This window comes from Bombus vosnesenskii, unplaced genomic scaffold, assembly GCF_011952255.1.
Source record: "Bombus vosnesenskii isolate JDL3184/JDL3185 unplaced genomic scaffold, Bvos_JDL3184-5_v1.1 scf7180000013288, whole genome shotgun sequence".
NCBI classification, from domain to species: domain Eukaryota; kingdom Metazoa; phylum Arthropoda; class Insecta; order Hymenoptera; family Apidae; genus Bombus; species Bombus vosnesenskii.
Window position 1 is genome coordinate 1126545 of NW_022882941.1, and position 25656 is coordinate 1152200.

At 37.9% G+C, this 25656-nt stretch overlaps 2 protein-coding genes, 2 long non-coding RNA genes and 1 pseudogene across 4 annotated transcripts; 3 read left to right on the forward strand and 2 right to left on the reverse strand.

Moving 5' to 3' along the window:
• Positions 1-5121: 5121 nt before the first annotated feature.
• On the reverse strand, positions 5122-7133 carry LOC117232432. The gene is made up of 2 exons (XR_004493128.1): positions 6929-7133; positions 5122-6862 (listed from the first exon to the last, which is right to left on the reverse strand). It is a non-coding gene; the product is annotated as an uncharacterized LOC117232432 (long non-coding RNA).
• Positions 7134-9912: 2779 nt separating this feature from the next.
• LOC117232450 lies at positions 9913-10570 on the forward strand (annotated as a pseudogene).
• Positions 10571-12058: 1488 nt separating this feature from the next.
• LOC117232447 (myosin-11-like) lies at positions 12059-13209 on the forward strand. The gene is made up of 3 exons (XM_033491794.1): positions 12059-12419; positions 12589-12699; positions 12788-13209. The coding sequence occupies exons 1-3, from the start codon at positions 12059-12061 to the stop codon at positions 13207-13209; spliced, it is 894 nt and encodes a 297-aa protein (XP_033347685.1).
• Positions 13210-18724: 5515 nt separating this feature from the next.
• LOC117232424 (carcinine transporter-like) lies at positions 18725-25275 on the reverse strand. The gene is given in 12 exon segments (XM_033491778.1): positions 18725-19087; positions 19546-19721; positions 20117-20238; positions 20240-20323; positions 20389-20492; positions 21225-21330; positions 21437-21629; positions 22598-22856; positions 23186-23381; positions 23688-23948; positions 24106-24122; positions 25226-25275. Coding segments are annotated over 12 exon segments (1776 nt in total). The 5' UTR covers positions 25265-25275; the 3' UTR covers positions 18725-18868.
• LOC117232425 lies at positions 19686-20216 on the forward strand. The gene is made up of 2 exons (XR_004493127.1): positions 19686-19775; positions 20103-20216. It is a non-coding gene; the product is annotated as an uncharacterized LOC117232425 (long non-coding RNA).
• Positions 25276-25656: the final 381 nt, after the last annotated feature.

Below are 25656 nucleotides of genomic sequence, written 5' to 3' on the forward strand. Positions count from 1 at the left end.
GGAGACGGAGGTATTTGCACCTGAGCAACCTGTATTGTTGTGTGCACTGAGCAAGTATGTATCGTTTATTCATTTTATCATGTGTTGTTTATTTCATTAATTTGTGCGTTTTGTTTGAAGTGCAAGAAGTGGAAAAAGAAGTATAAGGGGAAACGCAAGTCACGCAATCGGTATGTGAATGGTTCGAGAAAGTGTAACGTCAATTCACATAAGAGACCAGGCCACACACCACGGACATGATGACACCCAGATGTCTGCATATCCTTGGTGCGCACCCTCAATAGTCTTAAGTGCCCACCAGGGGCCTTAGCATTTTCATAGTTAAGGTCCTTCGGACAAAGCGAGTATTTCCTGTCTTAGATTTCCCTTTACGTTTATTGTCAGTTCGCTGAGGAGTGCCGAAGCGTGCAGACGTATCTCTAGTGCCCAGCGTAGTCCGAAAACAACACGTGTCGCCCAACCGTCGAAAGAGAACACAGCCAAGTGTCCCTTACCCTTTAGGGAGAAGAAAATCCCACGCACCTAACCCCAACCCGAATACTAGCCTCATAGCCTCACGACTAGTTGTTCATTCCGCATTAACTAGCTCGATGATGGCCCAGCAATCGCGACCAGGCTTTCCGGAGCAGACTCGCAGCTACCCCGCGCTACCTCCCTCATGGCAGAAGTGTAGCAGAACTCTCCGCACTAACGACGCTAATACTACAAAGAAGAGGAAAATAGAAACAACAACGCAAATAAACACTCACAACAGGTTCGCCGTATTGGAATCCTCAAACGACGCCATGGAAATCGTAGAATCGCCACCAAACCAACACTCACAGAGAATCCCCCCTCCCCCACCAATATTTGTGGACGACGTCATCGACATACAGACAATGATCAAGTCCCTAGAGAGAGATATCTGCAAGGAGGAATATAACCTTAAGATAAGTAACAATAAAGTAAAAATACTGCCGACGAACCCAGAAGCTTACAGAAAACTCACCAAGACACTCAGGACCCTGAACGCCAACTTCCACACCTACCAACTCAAACAGGAAAGGCCTTTCCGGGTGGTCCTACGAAACATACACCACTCAGCAGACATAGACGAACTCAAATACGAACTCTCAAAACTCGGCCACGAAGTCATCAACGTAAGTAATATAAGGCATAGAGTCTCGAAAGACCCGTTATCCTTATTCTTCCTAGACATTAAACAAAAGCCGAACAATAAGGAAATCTACAACATCAGTCGCCTAATGAACGCGATAGTAAAGATCGAACCACCGCTCGTGAAAAAAGAAATAGTGCAGTGCAAAAGGTGCCAAAGGTACGGTCATACGCAGAAATACTGCAACCATACTTTCCGCTGCGTTAAATGCGCAGGCTCTCACTCCACTGACCAGTGCGCCAAATCACCGGAAACCCCAGCGAAATGCATCCACTGCCAAGGGGACCACCCTGCCAACTACAAAGGCTGCCCAGCTTATAAAACACTATACACGAACAGGTACCCTAAGCTCAGAGCAAAAGAGGTATCCAACCAAACACCCAGCCCGCCGAAATTCACGACTACCCCAACCCCCTCAACCAACCGAACGCCCAGTCCTACCAAATTCATCTCCACCTCAACCGCCTATGCCCAAGCAGTACAAAGCATCCAAAATAACACGAATAGCCAAAGGGATCTTTCCCAAAATAGTGTCCCCAATTCACCTAACACAGACAATGTCTCTAGGCTTGAAAAACTAATAGAGAAACAATCGGAGCAAATAAATAATTTGCTATCGCTACTAACACTCATCATGGATAAATCAGTACGCCCCGACGCAAAATAAAACCAAGACTCATAGCTCTTTGGAACGCCAACGGTCTAGCGCAACACAAATTTGAACTAGAACTCTTCCTAAAACACCAGCAAATGGACGTAATGCTCGTATCGGAAACCCACTTCACCGACAAGAGCTACCTGAAAATAAATGGTTACAAATTCTACCATACCCAACACCCCAGCGGAAAGGCCCACGGTGGAACCGGAATCATAATCAAAATAAGTATTAAGCACTACGAACTTCCATCATTCCAGAAAGACTACCTCCAAGCAACAAACGTAGCAATAGAAGACTGTCATGGCTCAATCACCACCTCAGCAGTATACTGCCCTCCCAGACACTCCATCACCAAAGAAGACTTTGATAACTTCCTGAACACCCTGGGCAATAGATTCATAGCTGGAGGAGACTATAACGCCAAACATACCCAATGGGGCAGCAGACTGGTCACAGTAAGAGGCAAGAATCTCTTAAACAGCATAATAACCAGAAATCTCAACTACTTCGCCACATACGAACCTACACACTGGCCCACTGACACTAACAAAATACCCGACCTTCTCGACTTCTTCATAACTAAAAATATCCCATCAAGACACGTCCAGATCAACTCCTCGGCTGATCTCTCCTCTGATCATTCTCCCGTGATAGCAACAGTCAGTTCAACAATCATCGAGAATACACCTAATGGCTCCATTCACAACCAACACACCAACTGGCAGCTCTTCAGAGAAGTCTTTACACACTCAACCTCAGCCTTCACCCCACTAAAAACAAAGGAAGAAATCGAAGCAGCCATGGAATACTTAAACACGAGCATAATAAACGCAATCCGCCTCTCCACACCGACAAAGCCATCTAACAGCAAACAAGAATATCCCCAATACATACTAAAAAAAATAGCAGAAAAACGTAGACTAAGAAGAGTATGGCAGACCCATAGAACACCGGAGGACAAACGCAAACTTAACAACGCAACTAGAAAGCTATCCAGAACCCTAAGAAACTATAAAAACGACTGTTTCCATAAATACCTCGCCAGCTTATCCCCCACAGCCGACGCCAACTACTCACTATGGAAGGCCTCCAGGAAACTCACACGCCCCCCACAAATGATCCCACCTATCCGCCGTCCGCAAGGTGGATGGGCGCGAAGCCCTATAGAAAAAGCCGACCTGTTTGCTAAACACTTGTCAAAAGTATTCAAACCCCATTCCCCCAAAGCCGCCGCGGACGTTACTGAATACCTGCACACTTCCTTCCAAATGTCCCCTCCTATCGAACCCTTCTCCTCTGCAGAGACTATAGATACAATCAGTCGCCTAAACCCCAAGAAAGCAGCAGGACACGACCTAATAGGCAATAAAGCAATTAAGGAACTTCCCAAAAAAGGGATCGCACTCATCACATCGATTTTTAATGCTATCCTTCGCCTTGAACACTATCCTAAGGCTTAGAAAATCTCACTGATTACCCTCATCCCTAAACCCGGAAAACCGATATATCAAACTAGCTCCTATCGCCCAATCAGTCTTTTACCTACCCTGTCCAAACTATTCGAGAAGATGCTCACGAATCGACTCTTTCCACTCCTAGAGGATCTGAAAACACTCCCAGATCACCAATTCGGCTTCCGAAAACATCATTCTACAGTAGAGCAAATCCATCGCTTAACTCATACGATCAGCCAAACACTCGAAAAGAAAAAATATTGCTCAGCGGTTTTCCTAGACATCCAACAGGCATTCGACAAAGTATGGCATGAAGGGCTACTATACAAGCTTAAAAAGATCCTACCTCACCCCTACTACTCCATCCTAAAATCTTACCTAACCAATAGACAATTCATGGTTAAATGCCTAGACGCCACTTCCGCAACATTCCCAATAAAAGCCGGCATACCCCAAGGTAGTGTCCTCGGACCCCCACTGTACTCCATCTACACTGCCGACCTACCTATATCAAACGATATAACAATAGCGACATTTGCAGACGACACAGCGCTATTAGCTACCCACGCAGACTCGATAATAGCCTCATCCACTCTCCAGCGAAGTCTCGACTCCATGGAAAAGTGGTTTCACAAATGGGGCTTCAAAGTCAACGAAAAGTAATCCTCACATGTAACCTTCACGCTCCGAAAACAAACCTGCCCCCAGGTCACCATCAACAATGCAACAGTTCCTAGCAGGGACACAGTCCGATACCTGGGCATGACCCTGGACAGGAGACTAACGTGGAAGACACACATCTCAGATAAAACGAAGCAACTAAAGGACAAACTAAAAAAACTCTATTGGCTCACGGGCCGACGCTCCAAACTAAAGATACAGAATAAAATTACCCTCTACAAGACCGTAATAAAACCTGTCTGGACCTACGGAATCCAACTATGGGGAACAGCAAGTAACTCCTACATCGAAATACTACAACGATTCCAATCGAAAACGCTAGGAGCCTTAATAGACGTACCTTGGTATGTTACCAACGAAACCATCCATCGCGACCTCAAGATACCTACAGTCAAAGAGGAAATAGCAAAATATAGCGACAGATATAGCGACAGATATAGCAAAAGCGTCAACAAACACCGAAACCCCCTAATCACTGGACTACTCGATACGACGGACCAGATTCGCAGGCTGAAGAGGCACTACCCGCTAGACCTAAACGTTAGATTCATTTAATTATCCAAATTAAGCATATGCACTTACTTATAATACTTATAAATTATACCTATCTGTAATAAGTATTAACTTATTGTAAATAAACAGCCATGTCACTGCGCCACGCCAGAAAAATTACTGAAAATTCTCAACGCGAGAATTGATTGTAATTTCAACAAAAGAAAAAAAAAACGTTTATTGTCTACCACGTGTTAGCTTAGAAAGTTGATTTTCTCCACATCTGGTAGGTTCCGTTAGCAACTTTCTCACGAGGGCGGCTAAAGCCCTTCCTGGTCCACCAACCGTCCTATTATCCAATCGGAGACGGTGTCTACTGCCCTCACTTCCTTAACCAAAATTGTCATCAACAAATCCGATAGTCCCGTGTCCTTAGACACACCCACCCCTAGCTTTCCTCAGACACAGTATCGTCAGTAAAACTTCACTTATTCTGTATCCTTAGAATAGTCAACATATCTATATCGGTCTCTACCCTTATAAGTCGCGTACTTAATGTATTGTTGTAACTAAGTCTTACACAACGTGGTTGGAGTGAATTGTGATTTATGCTAATTCAGTGCGTGTTACGTTGTGATTGGTGAATTCACAATAAAGGTTGATTAAAACAAAGTTAATTGTTGTGTTACGACTCAACTATATTTTATTTTCACCAACCAACCCTAAAAATTACGTAACGAAAGCGTGGTTGTCGTGGCGGTGTAAGAAACCGTGCGCAGAAGTTGAGGACGTTGGAGAGGATGCGTTCTGAACAGATAGACACTGTGGCTTCGACATCAGCCTCGGATCCTGATGCTTCTCTGGCCGTTGAGCTGGCCCTATCGGATGAAGACACCGTTGAGCTATCGATTCTCCATCGATCGAAGTCCTTGATACGGATAATTATTCAAGGGTTCGATTCCTGGATGAAATTCCTGCGGAGGTTTTGGACGCTTACTTGCGTCATTTCTATTCTGGTGAAAGGGGGATTTCTCCTGTCGTGCGTTCGTGGTGTATAAAAAAGTTTTGCGAACTGAATCCAGGTGCTCCATATTTTGACTTTGATTTTATTTGATAGTAGTGTCTTGTTTATTTACCGTATTTTAGATATATAAGTGTTGATTTGTTTGGTGTTATCGGTCGAATAAAGAATTTTTTTATTTTATTTATTTTTATTTGCGCGGTATTTTAGTTCGTCGTAGTTTTGTGTCTTTCTTGTGACTACAGGTTATGTTGTGTAGGTATGTATCCTTTATTTATTTTAACCTCGTCCTGTTTCCTATGGTGCTTCGTCTATTTCCCTCCTTAATCTTATGTGTTGTTTCAGCGTGAGGGGAGGAGATATTCCAAAAGTGTGTATAAATGGCTCATGAAGGCGATACGGATGATTCGTAGAAAGTCTCGTTTCCCAAAGGAGGCTCCTGTCGAAATCCTGGATGTTCTTTTATGTCACCGCTCTTCTAGTCAAAGGAATTTTCTATTGTGTGTCCTTGGTGTATAGTGTATGTTGACGTTTCGTGTGTGATTTTATTAATATAGTGCCTTGTTTGTTTATGTGTGTCGATATGCCTAGGTGTTATCTAATGGTATAATTTTGTATTTTATATAGGATATATTTTGTGTGATTGTTGCTTCCGGTGTTTGGTTTGGTTTATTGTTAAAGCGAATATAGGTTTTGATGATTTGGTGGATGCGGAGATGTCTTCATCAGAGGCTCTCAAATCATAAATTCGTAAATTATCATGGTTAATTAATTAGTTGAAATCGCTGGTTAATCTTTGTTGATAGAATTTCAAATCGTAATTTGAATTGTCAATCATAGGTTATTCCTGATTGTATATTGTTATATTATGTTATGTAGTATTATTACATTTATTAATTTATTTTTATTGGTTTCTTGATTAACTTCCAAGTCGTTTTAATTAATTGGTTTTTCGGATCGTAATTTGCGTTGCACGATCAACGTTGCACGTACAGAATCCCAGCTGCTCGGCATGGGCCAATAAACAAGCTAGTGCTCCAGTGCCTCCGCCAACAAGTGAATCAATAGCTCCAAACAAAAGCTGATACAAAACAGAAGTTCCCATACTTTGCAATGTCGCAAAAAGAGAACCAGCAACAATATTACCGATACTTGATTGCCAAGCTGCAGCTATGGACCCAGAAACAACACCAGTAGAGGCAAACCCAATTATCGGCAACGCAAAGAATCCCAAACAAAACGTAGTCACGATACTGGATCCGAGAATAATGTGTCGCAAAATTCTCAAATTCTCCTCATTCACAATCGGCTTGTTGCAACGGGTGCAAAATTGGAAATTGAACATCTTCCAGAACTGGTTCAGCATTGTCCAAACGATAGCTACTCACAAGGTCCAAGTACTTTAAACGAAAAGGCGTTCATTATTGACAAAAAAAAGGAATCACGATAATAAGAAACAACTTTACTATCAATCACCGGTCCAACCGCCGCCCAGCTGTCATCGCGTCCCAAGAGCGAATGAACCAGCACTATCGACCGATTACGTAAAATCCCCCCAGTGGACTTTGACCGCCAACCTTAGATTCCAGCTGGGAGTGGGGAAATGGCGTCAGAAAGGCAGATAAGCAGTCTCGAGCACCAGACGTAGTAACGGGAAAACCGGTTACAGGCGTAAGAGAGGAGACGGCGACGACAGGATCTAATGCGCAACCTTGCGATATCCGACTACTGATCGACGCAAACGGTCTTGATCCTTGTCTGATCTCGAATTACACGCGCGTGGCAACAAACATCCGTTTGACGGTAAAACGCGAGAGAGTGGCGACCACTATCTACTCGAGTTTTGTAAGACTAACCTGGAACTAACCGGGTTGTCAACACTAGGGCGTTCCGTCTACCAACTCGACCATTACGAGATAAACTTTGACAACCTGTAACTCGTAAACGGTACCGAAAACCCATGTCGAAGGGTCAGGTTTTATGGAAGCTGATGACACGAACTATCTATCGGTCGTGGATCAGTCCTGCTCCGAAGCACCGGAACAAAGTTACAACCGGACCAAGGCACCTTTGTGTCGAGTATGCAGTGTTTAATTTAACAATAAAGATAGCGGTACGTGTACTTTAACAGTCCCGTAACTCGTAAACGATATCGAAAACCCGTGTCGCAGGGTCAGGCTTTATGGAACCTGGACTCGTGTACTATCCAACGTTACTGGTCCTATCGCGATCGAACCAACCTGGAAAAAGTTACGACGCGAAAAATGTACCTCTGTGTCTGGTACGCTGTGACCGACCGTGCCATAGTTACAGCGTTACGCGTAACTTGGCAACCGCGTAACTCGTAAACGGTACAGTTTGCTAAGAGATCAAATTAGTCGAATGGGACAAACTGATTAACCGGATTTCGTACACCTTTGGATGCATGGCATGGAATAACGAAAGAGATGTACTGCACACAAACTGAACTTTGAAACTTTGTTAATTGTAATTTTAGAAACGAATACATTCAGTTCTCAACATGTTTAATAGATACGATAGATATGGTACAATGGATTTTCAAAACTTTCAAACTGTTTGATATGATACGATAGAACAAAGTTACATTTATTCAAACAGATGTACATTTCATCAGATGTACATCAACTTATGTAGATTTCAACATGCTCAATATAGTACAATTCACGAGTAATAGTGACAATTGAGACAAATGATCAGACTGATTGCAGCGAGACACAATATCATCTTCTTCGATTCGAATGGGATCGATATCAATATTCGTAGAAGACAATCCAATCGGTTTAACGTGAACGTTCGCCATTGTTTCCATCTGGACGTCGTTTTCATCTTCCTTGTCGGTCCGGTTGGAATCGAGAAATCGATCGATAACTGGATTATCCATCGACTTATCTCCTCGCAAAAACTTCGGAATGACAGAAAAATACAACCAGCAACCAAAAGTGTCACCTTTCTCTCGTGATCTCGCATTACGACATACGACAAAACTTCGTACAAAATGCCCTTATCAATCAGCATGTCCTTGCGCTTCCACCTTTTAGGAGGTTTCAGGTTCTCAACTTTTTCGCTAATACCTTGCCAAATGATCCTCCTCTCGAACGGGTCCAGCATGGCGATACTTACGCCCAAGAATTTGGTCACGTCTGGCCAATGGAACAGAAACATCACTTTCCCATTGCGGCGTACCAGCAAAATGTACAGAATGAAACGCTTGTCCACAGGATAATAGAGGACTTCTCTTTTCAACGTAACGTCCAAAATTGAATCAATGACTGCGAAACATCGAGCGTGGAGACGATCGATCAAGTTGGAAAATACGAGCACAATTGTGACCAAAGTTGCTCCGGGGTGGTATTTGTACGATCGCGAAACGGGAAAGGAAAACAGGCGAGTCGATTGTAACGTCAATTCATATCAGAGACCAGGCCACACACCACGGACAGGATGGCACCCAGATGTCTGCATATCCTTGGCGCGCACCCTCAATAGTCTTAAGTGCCCACCAGGGGCCTTGGCGTTTTTATAGTTAAGGTCCTTCGGACCAAGCGAGTATTTCCTGTCTTAAATTTCCCTTTACGTTTATTGTCTACCACGTGTTAGCTTAGAAAGATAGTTTTCTCCACATCTGGTAGGTTCCGTTAGCAACCTTCTCGCGAGGGCGGCTAAAACCCTTCCTGGTCCACCAACCGTCCTATTATCCAATCGGAGACGGTGTCTACTGCCCTCACTTCCTTAACCAAAATTGTCATCAACAAATCCGATAGTCCCGTGTCCTTAGACACACCCACCCCTAGCTTTCCTCAGACACAGTATCGTCAGTAAAACTTCACTTATTCTGTATCCTTAGAATAGTCAACATATCTATATCGGTCTCTACCCTTATAAGTCGCGTACTTAATGTATTGTTGTAACTAAGTCTTACACAACGTGGTTGGAGTGAATTGTGATTTATGCTAATTCAGTGCGTGTTACGTTGTGATTGGTGAATTCACAATAAAGGTTGATTAAAACAAAGTTAATTGTTGTGTTACGACTCAACTATATTTTATTTTCACCAACCAACCCTAAAAAATTACGTGACATTTTGGCGATCCTGCCAGGATCCATCAACTTCAAGAAAACGAAATTACGCATTTCGGCATACGTGCATCATTGAAGATTGAGGGATCAGCGGACCTCTGCAGATCAGCTCACTTTGCGTGAAAACGACTTCTACGGAAAGCGGACTACGGTCATCACCAAAACTGAAACTGGTCACGAAAAGAAGAATATTCAGGTAAAGAACTGGATTCTTTTAAATATTATCGTACTCGTCGCAGTAGCTTCGCTAGTACAGACTCCAACAACAGAACAATAACCACTATGTGCAAAAAAATCAGAAGACACATCTTCTGTTAGCCCTATGGCTACTGGTGTGGATCCAAATATTCGGGCCATACTAGACGCTATGCAGAAGCAGAACGAAATCAAGTTAAGAAAACTGTTAAAGGAGACTATTAAAGAAGCGACTAGTGGGAGTTGTCAGGATAGTTTAGTTTCTAATAGTTTGAACAAAAGCTTGGAGACGAAAAACGTTACTGTAGAAAATGAAGAGATGGTTTTGAAAGAATTTCCAAAAGAATTGCAGTCTAATGTAGGAAATTCTTGTGAAAAGAAAGTATCAATCGACACCGATTCACAGGATTACATTTTCACTAAAACAGACTTAATGTTTGATGCTAATATCTCGACAGAAAACCAGAAAGAGTCTGTGAAACGAAGGAAAGAAGATATTACAGTATTGTATAATGATTTGTCACCATCTTCGTCACAAGATACTCAAAATTTACAAGAACGGTTCGACAAAAAAAATAAAAGTTTAGGAGAAGCAGAAAAAGATCATAACAAGAAGGATAATATTTCAATGAGAAATATTTTGGACGACGATACAAATAAAGAAAACTAAATTGAAACGAAGGAATTAGAAGCAGTTAGTAAATCAACTGCTGAAAATGATACAAAATCAATAGACAACGTTGAACAAAATATATCATTAGAATCCATACAAAAAACAAGAGATAATGCTTACAATAATGAACATTTGCTTATAGAGGAAGACCAAATGATGACAGCGAAAATTGCGTGTGACACTACAGAATCAAAAAATTCAGCAGATCTTATGTCGAGAAATTTAGATGCTAATACACAAAAGAAGTCTTTAGAGAATAAAGATGACAAGAATCCATCTCCATCTATGTTAGATAGTAGTAAACGGAGCAGTCGTTATAATGTTGCTGCAAAGCCTGCTACTTCGCCAAAATTTGAAGAAATTGTTTATAATCAAACCAGACAATCAAACACAAATAAAATTTTGCGAAGCGCTTTAAGGACGAAATTAATCGAAGACAAATCTGAAATAATTAATAAACAAAAGGCATCGGAAAATGTAGAAAATAAATTTGCCAAAGAAGAAAAAAGAGGTGTTAAACAAAAATCAATTTCAGATAGTGAAAACGAAACAACTGATAAGTTCGTCAACGAAAGGAAGTTCTTTTAACGAACACAGCTAGTGATAGCGATAGGTATAAATCTGTAGAAAATGATAATGCAGTAACGGGTGTAATAGCAACTGATGAAGCGAAACATAGAGGCAGACCTAGGAGATCGAATAAAGTCGAAGTTAAAAAAGATGAAGATACAAGGGAGATCCTACAAAATGAGAAAGGTGGATTAGAAGAACAAAGAAAACTCGAAGAAGATACAAAAGAAGAAACTACAGAGACAGAAGTCAATTCAAAAGGTATATTAAATAATAAGTGCGATTTACTTGATACCGAAAGAGCTATTGAAATTAATGATACGGTTCAAGATATTAAATTTACTGAAGGTAGAAGCCGCACTCAAAATGATATGGAAGATGTAGTAGAAGATTCACAAGAATTATCTAATAAAAGTAAGTTATCAGAAATAAGGATTGCACTTAACAAAATTGAATATACAAAAACTATTTTACGGAATAAAAAGAATTCATTAGAAAGAGAAAGAGGAGGAAGGGAAAAGAAGAAAATGTGCAGACAGAAATTATTTCAAAAAATATATCAGATGATAAATGTGATTTGCTTTAGGAAAAAAAAATATTATCCACAAACTACATTAGGAATTTATCTATTTTAGTGAGGAGAAAGAGAAAGGATAGAGGAGTTGATCAATAGACTGTGGATTTTGAAGCGTTTATGAAAAACTTACAATTTTAATAAAAAATTCAATGTAAAGTCTTTGTTATAATATTCAGATAGATAGATGAAAAAAAACTGAATTTGCATAATTACTCATGGCTTATTGATCAATCATGCGACTCGTTCAGAGGTAACTCGAGTTGTTTAGGCGACAATTTATTAAAAATGGTATATCTGACGTACGATGCATTTACTCATGTTAAACTATTTAAATAAGTATAAAAATCACGCGAAAAAAAATCTACTGAAAATAATGTTGAACTAGTTAATAATAATAAATCATATAGTGAAACACAAACCTTAAATCAAGATTTTAAGTTCAAAAAAAAAAAAAGAAAAAAAAAGAAGAAAGAAGTTGATAAAATGACAGCAACATGTAGCAGCAGGCGAGAGAAAATAAGCCAAATTTCTAAAAGAAGAAACGATGCTCAAGAACTCGAAATTTCTCGAGTGGATATGCTAAACAATGAATTTAATGAACAGTTGAAAGAACGTGAAACAGCAATAGAAGACTTACATCAAATGTTAAAGCATCAATCGGAAATTCATAAAGTTACCTTAAATGAAGCAAGTTTGAAAATAGGAGAACTCTCTGATAAAATTAAATGTTTTAAAGGAAAAGATAGCCAGATACCGAAACGTAATGAATTACTCGAAGAAGAACAGAATAAATGGAGAAGTTTAGAAAAAATGATTACAGAAAAACTTGAAGAAGAAAAATCCCGTTAGGAAACAGCTGAAGACGAAGTGAGAAAGCTTTCCAAATATAACGAGCAACTTCTAAAAGATTATCAAGAAATCCATAAAAAAAAAGAGAGAGAGAGAAAGGAAATACGCTGAGGTTGTTCATCATAATCACAGGTAAAGAATTAAACATGTACCTCAACTGAAAGATAAAATCAATCAACAGGATTTATATGCGAAGAACATAAGAACACAATATATAGAACAGCACAAGATGATCGAAAAATTGAGAGCAAAAGGAAAACGTGTGCATAATAAAGGTAAAGAGAACACATAATGTATCTCCACCAGGGGCGCATGATCCAAAATTAAATAATAAAATAAAAGGTTTTGTTACTGAAAACTTAGAGAGATTTCATGATAACAAAAGCATTACCTGTGCAGAGTGCAGTGTATCAATGTGCACTAAAAATGCAAGCAACGTGACGATTACTTTTAGAACACCACAAGCACCACGAAAACACAATCAAGACCAAACAAGATCAAGTTCAAAGGTGAAGTTATGTGAGCTTATTACTGCTAACGACCAAAAATTGAATTACGATCCCGAGCATCAACTCGCTGATCTTCAAGTAGAATGTTCCGACAAAGATAGGACGACACAAGAGTTCGAGAAGCACATAGAGGACATGAAGGAGGAAGTGCAAAAATTAGAATTGCAACTCGACGAGTCACAAAAAAAAAAAAAAACACATACGCACGTAAAAAGAGTTCAATCTTTTGGAATACAAATTGAAGAACTAACAATAAAATTAGAAGAAATAACATAAGTCACAAATATGAAGTTGACTTGCTGGAACAAAAAAAAAAGGCCAAACTTAATTCATGTGTTAGTAATTCAATGGAGGAACGTGAAGCTGGAGCTAAAGATGCAAAAGAGATAAAATGTAGTTCTTGAACCACAAGGACAAATAATCTGCCCTTCAATGTGAACTAGACGAACTAAAGGGTGAATATGAAAAAGTGGGTGATTTTGGATATAAATATGAAGAAGAAACTAATAAATTGAAACTGGATTTTGAAAAATAAGAAAAATGATCCTTGTCAATGAAAATAAATTTGAAATATTGCGTAGGGTAGAAATTGAAGGTAAAGTAAAAGATATGAACGAACAAAATAATTTTCTTAGAAAAGAACTGGAAAACGTCCAAAAACTTTCCAAAGATGTTAATAATCGCTTACTCGAGGCGAACCAAGAATTAAAAGATTCACATAGAAAACACACTCTTATTTGAAAATTGAAAAAAAAGAAAAAAAAACATCAGGAAGAATTAGGTGATATAATAAAACTTCATGATGAAGAAAAATATAAACTGATACAGCATTGGTGTTCTGTAGAATGTCAAACTGCCATAAAGGGTTACATTGATGGAAAAGTACAGTAAATATTTAAATAACAATCCATGACTTCTTAAGTAATTGTAACAATCTTGATGTTTTACTATGGAACAACTAGATGAAGTGCACAGTGACATTAATAAAGTAGAATCATCGATAAAAGTAGATGTATCTTCTTCATTAATATCAGAATCAACGACTGATATTATAAAGAATGTGCATGATATTCCAGAAAATAAAAAAAAAAATAAGTCACAGAAATGTACAGATAATACAATTCAAGATGATTTAGTAGTAAATAAATGTGATGTAACAGATTTAAATAAAAACAAAAAAAAGTTTTTAAAGTAAGGAAAGTAGTGAGACAGAGAGCATAAAGAACGCTGCCATTAATGAAGTAGAACAAGAAATAATAAATAAGGACCCACAAATTGATGATCAATATAAAAAAAAAAAAAAAAGATGAGAAATTTCAAGAAGAGCAAGCAGAGAATACAACTGAGATTGGAGATCATTCAAGATATGCAGGTGACACATCTTTAGATAAAGAAAGTACGAACGATGTTGAAATATTTAATACAAATGAGGGTGAACAAAACATTGAGAAACACAACGTTTGTACAGTGTTAAATATAGATTAGTAACACTAACTGTATCTAAGTTAGTGTTACTAATGCTCAGTGTCAAGCATTAATTAAAACACTTGGTGAAACTTTTGATGATAAAGCCCAAACATTGCATGTCACGGATACAGACACAGATTTGTCTAAACTAGTTGATAGTAGTTCAAAAGTAATGGTACTGACTGTAGAAACTACTATATATTAATGATATGAATGAAAGTACAGAAGAAAATATTGTTTTAACTGTACATGAAAAGGATGCTGTTGTAAATTCCAATGAAGAAAAAAAAATGTTTCTGCAGAACAAAAAGGAATGAAGAATGCTGAAATTGTAAATGAAGAATTTAATTCGATAGGTTAAGCACGAGAAAGTGATGGAACAATTATAGAAGTAATTTCAACAGAAATTGTGGCTCAAGAAGTTTCTGAAAATTGTAGCCAGAAGGACAATTATGACGTATTAAATCATACAAAGACAAGAAACGATTCTATAACTCCTATTACCTCGGGAGTAATTAGTGGTCTAGAAACTGCAGATGACATTGATATTAAAGAAAAGAATAACAAGAAACAACAAATGGAAATGGCAAGATTGATCTTTTGATAGTTCACATAAAATTAATGTAGAAAAGAAAATTATTCATAATAAAATTGTCGTACTTATACATGTTGCTAATACAGAAGGAAGGAATAAATCTATAAGTGAGGCAGATAAAGTGCGCATAACTAACAAAAGAAGTGTCATTCAGGATATCTTTGATGATTGGGGCATTGAAAATGCAGAAGATGACAGTCAGTCGGTATCTAAAGCTCCAGATACTGTGGAAATTGAATTGAAAAGTTTACTAAATGACACAAAAACACGAACTATAGAGGAAAGCACAGTTGTACTGGTTGAAGAAGAAATTACATGCATGGAAAAAGAACCAGTTGTAGATGCTGAAAAGGCTTTAGAAGTTGCTAAACAAAACAAAGAAATGCAAGTATCAAAGGAACAACTGGATAACAATCAAACTATAAAGAAACAACAAGATAGTATAAAACCATTACTCAAAGACCACTAACTCATTCTATATCACAGGCTGTTAGAAAGTCTACAAAAGATTCAACACGTGATACTGCGGCATTTCGTCAAACTTAGCAAATTATCCCTATTAATCGTAGTCGAAATTTAACCAGCCAACAACCTTCACAGGTTGAAATAGCAAAAGCATATACCACGACGAAGAAGAACAAGTACAAGTCGAACCAGTTAGAGTCCAATTCCATCGCTCTATACTGAGGAAACACTAAGATTTTGGAGGACCAAAATCAATCTAAAGAGGGGGGTATGTGACATCAATCACATCTCAACCTACATCAGTGATAATACATCGACACCCGACCTTCGGACACTTTTGGACACATCACCACCTTATCATCATAGCATACACCAAGGCTGTGACGCACCTCCGTCCACATCAGAGATAGGATATGGACCCCCGACCTTCGGACACTTTTCTACATCATAACCTACACCTAGCCCCTCAACATCCTAAAACCAAAACGTATATAAACCGAGACTTCACCCAGCTCGAGCAGTTCTTGTTCCTCTTCTAGTTGCTGTACTCATACAACCCCTATTCTCCGGTTCGATGTTATTTTGTAAGTGTTTATAATAAAGTTTTATAAAGGAAAATAAGTAGTTGGGTTACGACTCAGCCTTCTTACTACCACCCAAGTACCAACTTTACGTGACAGGAGCCGCCTCGGACCTAAGACTGATAATGTAGGACTTGGGTTAAGTAGTAGAAAGGTAGTCGCGATACACTATGTGGTTTTTAATAGTTCTTACACACGGTGTGTACGCGAACCTTTCCCACCAAACTAGATTAAGAGTGGGGCCGCTCCACTGGGATACGTCGCAAGAGAGGGTAGGAGATCCGACCGGCCTTGGATACAGTGTCCGGCCGTGGGAGGGAGGAATCCGTCTTCAATGTCTCTGCCATGTACATAGCTTTGTTTCCCCCTCCTTCCATTGTGTCTAAGGCATGAGCCTGCTAGGTAAGCCTTACTGATGAGTCCTCTAGCAGGCTCTGGACGAAACACACTTTTTTTCTTCTTTTTCTCCGTCTTCCTTCATATATCCGTGATAATTGTAGGCTGCTGGCTGTAGATGTCGCTTGCCGGGGTGTAGTACTGCTGTATTTCCTTCTTATTTAGATGTCGTGGAAGAAAAATCGGACTTTGGAAAAGTACGAAGCGCCGGGATTTGAACCCGGGATCCGAACGTTTGTACTCTATGGCGCTAACCACTGCGCTGCCGTCGTCCGACACTAGTTGGTTTCGAGTGGTGAGATTTGCGTTCTCGTGTGCCGCCACGAGAGGAAATCTCAGTGTGGGTGTGCTTTCTGAACGAAGAACGCGGATTCGTTGTTCACACTTTTCGTTAGGAAAGTGAGGGTGCCCATTGATTATAGCCAACGTTAATGAATGAAGATAGGAGGAGGAAGCCTCCTACCAACGTGGCTCGTGGGTGACATTGTTTATTGGAAAAATAACTACCCGCTTTCTCCGTTATTTGTAAGAGTGCGCAATAAACCTAAGCATTGTTCTAAGGACCATCCATAAACCGAAAACACTTACAGGGTTAGAGATTCCTTCAAGCTATTAAGATTACGTCAAAGGATTCAGTTTATAGGATATAGTATTTAGTAGATCAGTATATAGTATAAAGTTTCAGACGGCGCACGGACCATCGTACGCGCCGTAACATAGAGAGTTATAAGAATATACATAAAATATAATTAAACATCGCAAAAGTACCTTAATTAGAAATGACTAGAATGTATGATGTATAATATAATGAATTCAAATTGTCTAAAAAATATTACAAATTTATAGAGATTTTACTATAAAATGTTTTTAACAGAAGCTGATACAGTTATATAGCATTTTCAAGCATTTACGAAGATTAATGTATGAATTTGAAATTAGCAATATTGAAGCGCGGTACTCAGAAAGACGAATGTACATGGATAATTGTATGCACTAATCAACGATACGGTTATAATTGCATGCTTGATAGAAAAATATCATCGTAAAATTGATATGATTTCATGGAAACGCGTCTAACTTGGTATCTCTTTTAAGCAAACTAATTAGCGTGCCTGTTATGTCTTTTAAAATGTAAATTAACATGTAACAAAGAAACCTTCATCAATTTGATTCGCTTCAAACTGCGCAAATAAGTAGCATAAATAATATTTGTGATAGATTTGGCATCAATTCCATGTTTCCTTTAATATTTGCCTTTAGAAAGTCCAATTCGTTTCACGATTATACAAATTACTAAAAAAATGTCTATATTAGTAATTTATTTATTTTGCATTAATCGTAACATGTTAGTTGCATTATGTTATATGTAAACTACCACAGAGGAAAAATGGTAATCTTTCAGTTATTAGTTTTCTGATTTTAATGTCATTTTATGAGTACTTTAACACGAGGTACTTGTAAATGAAAACAACCAATTAGGTCTAAAAACATAAGCCTGTTACCAAGACTCTTATTAAATTGAACAAGCTTTTCAAAAATCGAACGTGTATATTAACGCGAACTTATTATTTGACTGATTTGACTGACATCCGAAATTAGTGAGATCATATGAAATTTTGCTTTTCGCGGTTCGGTGTATAAGAACGCGTCACCGATTGCTCAACTTTCGATATAAAAAGCGGATCAAGTCTACCGGATTATCCTACAGACACGCATTAATTCGTAAGAGTTAGTCATCATCTGGATAATAATTATCTGAAAAAACTTTCAACGTGAAAATATAAAATGTTCATTGATTACATATTGCGTTCGCCATAATTAAAAAAATGGTAAACCTTCGATCTCATCTTTCTAATACACATTTTCTTTACCTCGTGATAAATAAATTCTTAGAAATTTAGGAAAATTTTCAGTGATCATTTTAAGGAATTTGACAAATTTCCAACGAGACTATGTGACACCGTTAGGTAAAAGTGATTCAAATGTAGTAGCGGTATTAAACGAGAAATCTATAAAGGTGTCATTAGAAATTCTAAGAATGTCTCTGCATCTTTATCTTAGGTATTACGCCAATAGTTTTCATTACCGTGATGTAATATTTATCATGCTTATTTTGTACGTAAAACGAATCGTTGGAATATTCCCGAAGCTAACGAAGCATTTCCCAAAAGTTAAACCGAAGAAATTAACGCGAATAGTTAAGTGAAATTTTTCCATTAACTTGCTCGCTCTTTTTAGAATTAAGGCTTACAAATTCTTAAACGTAAACGATAAAAATAAAAATTAATGTAGGAGAATAGAAAAATAATATGTTCCGATTTTTTCTCGTACAAAAATCGTCAGACTGATCCGCTTGTAATATTGTTACTTCTAAAAAAACACGAATCCTCCTTCGTGTTTTTTAATTGAATTATTATTAAAAATCAGATAATTATCGTTCACAGGAGTGATAGTGTTGATGTCCATTGAAGTGTGTCTTATGGTAGCAAGGCAACGACCAGAAATGTTGGTCCCTTCCGAATTCTTCGCCTTGCTTGATAGTCTGAGGAAGATTCTGGCCGACAATTTCCGGCAGGAACAAAATCAGTGCAGCGCCAAAAAAGGACACCGTGCTGATAATGAGCATTGGAAATCCCTCCCAAATTGCAGCCTAATGAACAAATATTAATTTATATGAGCAAAGGTTAAATACCATGAAAATCTGGTCAAAGTATTTCTCATTTAAAAAGTTTCATTAGAAAGTTTCAACCAATATAGTTTCATATCTTAAGTTATTCCATCATTTTTTATTTTAAATTTCAATTTTTTGATTAAAGATCAGTTAAAGAAAAGCGTTGGTTGCAACTTCCAAAACGGGCTTTCTAGAAAGTGAGAAATATTTTGATCAGATTTTTATAATATTTAACTTCTTCAGGAAACAACTTGTTTTAAGGTAAGAAAAAAACTATTTTACATTTTCATGAGAAAATTTACATGAGAACTTTTTCATAATTTCTAATAGCGCTTATTGTATCTTTTGGAATAAATTAAAGAGAAGTTGAACGTGGATGTACTTAGCGGTGTTTCAAAAATGTTGTAACAATAACAGTAGTATAAATATTTATTTACCGAGTCAGTGATATATGGCGCCAAAGAGTGTGCAACTATTCCGAAAATATGAATGAAAGATACGCCCTGCGATCTGACTGGCGTGGGCAGAAGTTCTGCTGCATACTGAAGACCAACATTGGCTGCCATGTTCAGACAGAATCGCGACAATATTGACATTACTAATTTCGCGAGCACTGGGGAATAAATTAAAAAATACAAAATTAATCCTGGGTACACAATACTTGATTGTAAGTTTAATTAAAAATATAGTCCGATCGAAGCTTAATCAAAATCAAATTAAAATTTCACACAAACTTTAAACTTCTATAAATCTTCAAATTATAGAAAACCAACATATAGAAAATTATTGCTTCTAAAATGTGCACACCTCTTTCAATTTCGCCACTAAATTAATTCCCAATAATTCCTAAATTCTAGTTCCATCAAAATAATTATTTTCCAAGATTAATACCTTCGAAGTTGCCAAAATTCTTTTACATTCATCATCAACTTAATTTCAGATTTTTCTCAATAATACGTCATTATAATCGTTTTAATTTTACTTTAATAAACAGATCGATATATTTACTGGAATGCAGCATAAGTTCAGCGATACTGAGTACACAGGTCATTGCCATCGTGAGAAATCCGCAGAGTCTACGACCCCATCGGTCGAGCAACAGGGCGAGTAATAACCCAGCTGGAAGTTCAGGCGATCGAGAACGACACGAACACCGAGCTCTGGATAAGTTTTAATGAATACACGTGACCGTCGAAAGAGATCAGGGTGAAACACCTACAAGATTGTATCGGTTATTTATGAAGATTTTCTCGCAACATGAACTCGTATCTTATACTTGCCAGAATGCAACTAGAAGAATAGTGTTTCTCGCCAACCGTGGCGTTTTGAACAGATCGAGCAGCGTCGCTGATTCTTGAATTTTGTCCGGTGCCTCCATGTTACTCTGCAAGAATTTATTTCGAGAATAATTAACGAAAGATATAATACGAGTCGTGCCTTTAGCCCTTACACAGTTCAAAATTCATAACACACTGAAAAGAAATTTTATTTTCATTTTATTCGTCATTAATAGATAGCACGAACAGTGGCACTTTGCATTCTGTTTTATGGAATTAGTCGGCATGGCTTTTGATATCGAGATTTATTAATATAATGGGTGGTTGGTTGATTAAATACTTTTCTGATCCGAAATACAGTCGGGAACAAAACTAAGTGGATTAGTGGAGAAAATGTAAAAATTCATTTCAATCATTTGCTGAACTATCTGCATATTATTAGAAGGAAATATAATAAATAAAACTCAAGTATATGAGGCTGATACTAATTTGATTATACTTTCTTCACATCTATTTCCATTAACTATAGCAGCTTATTTTTATCCCCGATTGTACTTGTAAATTGTAAATATTTTATAATTTCTATATAAATTCCCAGATTTACTTCAAATTTTGTACGAGATCGATATAATACCACAATGGAATCGCGACAGTCAAGTTTCATTTCATATTTCATTTTTCATCGCGTTTCATTTTTAAAATCTGTCTATGCATGTTAAAATACATTCGCGAGTCTGTGTGTTTTCGACGTGAATCAAATATATCTGTCAGCACAGATTCAAGTACTGTACCGTATGATTTCGCGTAAGCTTTCTAGAATTCTATTTGATCGAACTTACGACGAATATATCGCAAATACGCGAGTCTGGATTTCTGCGATTGATCCTAGCTATTCTCCGTAGTTTCTCAACAACCTTGTCCATCATCCCGTTGGAAACGTACCAGCTTGAACAGAGCAAATACGAGTGATATGGATCGATAAGTAAATTTGCATAAATCTCAAAGCGCAAGTTGAGAATTCGAATAATCGAACGATTAGGAGTTTACTTACCGGGCGCTCTCGGGAAGAATCCACGGTGTGATAGCGACAGATAACAGCGGTATGGCAGTAACGTAAGTAAAATATCTCCAGTTCGCGATATAATAGGCTATCCATGGTAAAATTGTACTGGCCACTGCGAAGTATACGCCAAAGGCGATATTCACGACCAACGTTCGTTTCGAAACAGCCATATATTCGAGCACTGCGGGATAAATTGATCGTCGATGACTCTCGGAATAACTGATTATTATATCAAGATACTTAACGACGATTATTCTTTATGTTGCAGTAATAGAACATGGAAGATTTATCGAGTGAAACCGGTTATTATTAATATGGAGCAATTGATGACGAGCCGAATGAACGATACCATCAACATAATTGTAGGATAATTGTAAGATTATAAATATAATTCCGATTTTAAATTAATCCGTTTACTCTGCAAACGTGAATGTTCCGAGTTTGAGCTGGTCCGTATAACAAAAAGCGCTACATAATGCACGTGTTTTGCTTCTAACGTATTTAAACGAATTACGTGTTGAAAATTTTGTGATAATTTTCATTTCGAACGAATATACAGAGTGGTTGGTAACTGATGGTACAAGCGGAAAGGGGGTGATTCTACGCGAAAAAAGAAGTCGAAAATATAGAATAAACGTTTTTCGTTCGAGGCTTTGTTTTCGAGAAAATCGACTTTGAATTTTCGCTCGATACGCGTGCACTTTATCGCGTCTCGTTATAACGGATCTCACTGTAGATCGTTGTCTCGATGGAAGAATTAAAAAAAAATTTGTATTCTATATTTTCGACTTCTTTCCGCTTGTACCACCAATTACCAACCACCTTGTATAACTCGATTTAAGAATATCAAGATATAACTATCCTCGACGACATGAAAATCGATGAAACGATCTTTAACAATAACAAAATCAATATATTCATCTCTGGTGGCGGCAAAAGCTCTTGAATCAAGAACTCGAACCGTATAGTTCAATCGAGTACAGCAACGTCAAAATTATCTTCGAGGAACAATTCATCAAAAATTTCTCACGCAACATCATCTTTCACGTAATAGAAACATTGACTTCATACTAACGTTATCTCTCGCGTGACTGAAACATTGGCTTATCGGTCGAACCTCTCGCACTTTCTACTTCGTAGAAGGCTTACCGATAATCAGAGGAATGTTGATACAGTTATCGAACGCCAGTCCAGTGAGAAACCTACAGACGACGAATGACCAAAAACTATTTGCGCTGGCAGTGAAAATGGAGGCAAAAAGGGCGATACCATTGCAGAACATTAAAGCTGGGATACGACCCTTGTGATCGGCGATCCAACCGACTAGGAAACCACCGATGATGGATCCGCAGAAGAAGATGGCCTGCGCCGTTGGTACGAGGTATTCTCGGTCGCATACCCAATCTAGCTAATCACCAAGGTTAAGAGTTAGTCAGCGAAAAACCAGATTCATATTTTTCAGAATATAATTTTAATCCTGCTGCGGTCTTCGAATTTTTATATCTCGATTCTGCTCGCAGTTCGATGAATGAAAGAGTTCTTTATGCTCTGAAAAAAACGTTCGCGTAAAATCGGAACGAGGAATTATCCGTACTAACAATTATCGTCTTATACTTTCTTTAAACTTAAGAAATTTACTATAACAAGGTTAGATTAGATCGGAAATGACCCAAAGAACGCAGCAGAAGTGTAAGAATTTCGAAGCATGCGATTCAGACAACGATGTGAATACTTCACCTCAGTTTCTATACTAGGATATGGAATCTGCGTAAAATTATACTCCCATTGAGTACATTTTATCGTTTTGTTTGTTTGGAAGCCCGATGAGCTCAGGCTCTTATCGCTCTTCAACAGCTCTGTGAAGTTTACGTCCTTCCGTTGACATTGTTCGTAATAAGGATAAACGTTCGTCACTGGAATCGCTATCTTAATCCTAAACACCCCATACGATTCACCCCAGATGATTGATCATTTTAATTATTAAAATAAGAACCAAAGTCCAGACAGAGTAATCCAAAAATATCTTGTATCTTATCGTGAAATTTTTCTACAATATTTTCTAATAATTTTCGAAATGTTCGAAAATTCGAGAAATTCCAGAAATCGCGATATCTCGCATATTTTTCACAATATTTTAGTCACTTTCTACGAACAATCAAAAATATCGTTCAAAGTTTAAAGGAGCTTTCGTTGCTACGTATATCTCCTTTTCTTTCTTTCCTTCATTATACATACTTACCTCTCTTCTTCGGTGAAATTCGAGTTTACTAATTCGTCTATCCTGCACCAGTGTTCCGTGGGAATAATTGTAATGAAAAATTGCGAGAAATACAGAAACGCGTACGTCGCGCCATAAGGTAGTAACGACAATAACAACAGCCATTGATATCTCCCGTAGTCACCGACATACGGCAGAACATCATCGAAACTTTCCAATCTTGGTCTCAATCGAGTCGCTTCAGTGGGCAATATAGAGTTACTCTTCTCGTCCTTCATTTCGCTGAAACAGAATCCATCCTTGATTTCCAGGCGTAGCAGTATAAAAGTCGTATAACAAAGTTTTCAGTCTTCTAGTCTTTGAAATAAATGTCATTCGGCAGTTCCTTTGATGTTTCACATTCTGTAATTCCAATTACAATGCTCCTTTCCTCTCCCACAAACAGGAAATTATTTTCTGACAGAACGCAGGAACAATCTTACCCGTCATTCACGTTTTCCCCTTCCATAGTTCGAGCAGCAAAGTCTCAATTATGATTTTAGATTTTGAAAGGCAACGGAGATGAAAGAGGAGACCCGATATGCTGATCGAAAGACGTTCGGAAATGAACTGAAAGAACGAGCGAAGTCCGGCAACTGTTCGCTTTGTTTTCGATTCGGTTAAACGTTAAATTAAGTGTAAGTGTTTGCTCGAGTGCCGGCCAATTACTGTGCCGGGAGTCAAGTGAATCGTGACACGCGACTCGTTCAAATTGAATTGCATACGAACCACGCTCGCGGGATCATCTTTAAAAAGGGCTGATTCGGTATACGCGGCGATGTCAACGTGATATCTACATGTCTGAGGAAAGTTTCGACGAAAGAAATAGCCTCGAATGCTGGTTAATGGTGTTCGAGTTATCGTTTGGATATCGATATTATAGATTTGCAAATGAGATAGAAGAACCGAAGGAAAGTTTGTTGACTCTGTCATATTTAATTAAATGCAGGAGAAAAATTGAATGGAATAATTTTCTGATTAATATTGTTTGTTTATTACTCGTAATCCTCTTACCCGGCGACTTAAGGGTGACTTCCGGTTACAGTGCTTAACTAAACTAAGTTTTCGATCAATATATTGAACTCTATTGGAAAATAACCGAGAAAATTTTAAGCCATCGAAGGCTAAGAATAAATGAAATAATTGAAGGTTTTTCAAACCTGTTTTAACACTAATATCAGGGATATAAGAAGATGGTACTTCTGATGTATCAACGCAATTATTTGATTATTTACCATTCGTTAAAACAGACGGTCTTAGGGACTGAGGTGGTTAATTAGATATTGAAAAATTAAAAGAACGATTTCCAAGTTAAAAGTAAAATAATATATCGATCTTTCGCAAAATTTTTATATCAAATTGTTCATTTTCGTATCAGATAGAGCAAAAGGTTAAACTGATATGTTTACTTGAAAATGGATTCAGGGAAATTAATCATTTGCCAATTAAATTTAAGCGAATACGTGAAACAATATTATCATATGGAATAAACACGGAAACGAAATAGCTGACAGAAGAACCATCGATTTCGAGACATCGATTAGAATGACTAATGTCATTGTCAGGAGCGAGAAAGTAGTCGAGTGCTCGAAATAACTGACCTGTTTGGAAAATACGACAACGAGAAACGTTCGTGTCTACGAGCCATCGTGTCTACATAATAAATACTTGCGTGTGTACGTCTACACAAATGGCGGCATTTTTAAAATCAAAAATAGAGTATATTACCCTTGATCGTCCAAACGAAACAATTGCTTATAATTACAAGACATTTGATACAGTACTTTGAGAAATCAATATGCTACAATTTGTTGGAAACATTTAGCTTGCACATAAATCACATATGAGCCAAACTCACGCGACTGATAACGTTACATTGCACTGAAACTGAGGACTCGATCGATTCTCAAAATTCCAAATACAATCTTTTAAATTAATTTTCACTCATTAT

Bases quoted from the DNA above. Each gene is read 5' to 3' on its own strand.
- LOC117232447 (XM_033491794.1), top strand. From the start codon at position 12,059: ATGACAGCAACATGTAGCAGCAGGCGAGAGAAAATAAGCCAAATTTCT. The intron at 12,420-12,588 runs GTTAGGAAACAG...CTCAACTGAAAG, and splicing joins ACTTGAAGAAGAAAAATCCC to ATAAAATCAATCAACAGGAT. The intron at 12,700-12,787 runs GTAAAGAGAACA...CTGAAAACTTAG, and splicing joins AAAACGTGTGCATAATAAAG to AGAGATTTCATGATAACAAA.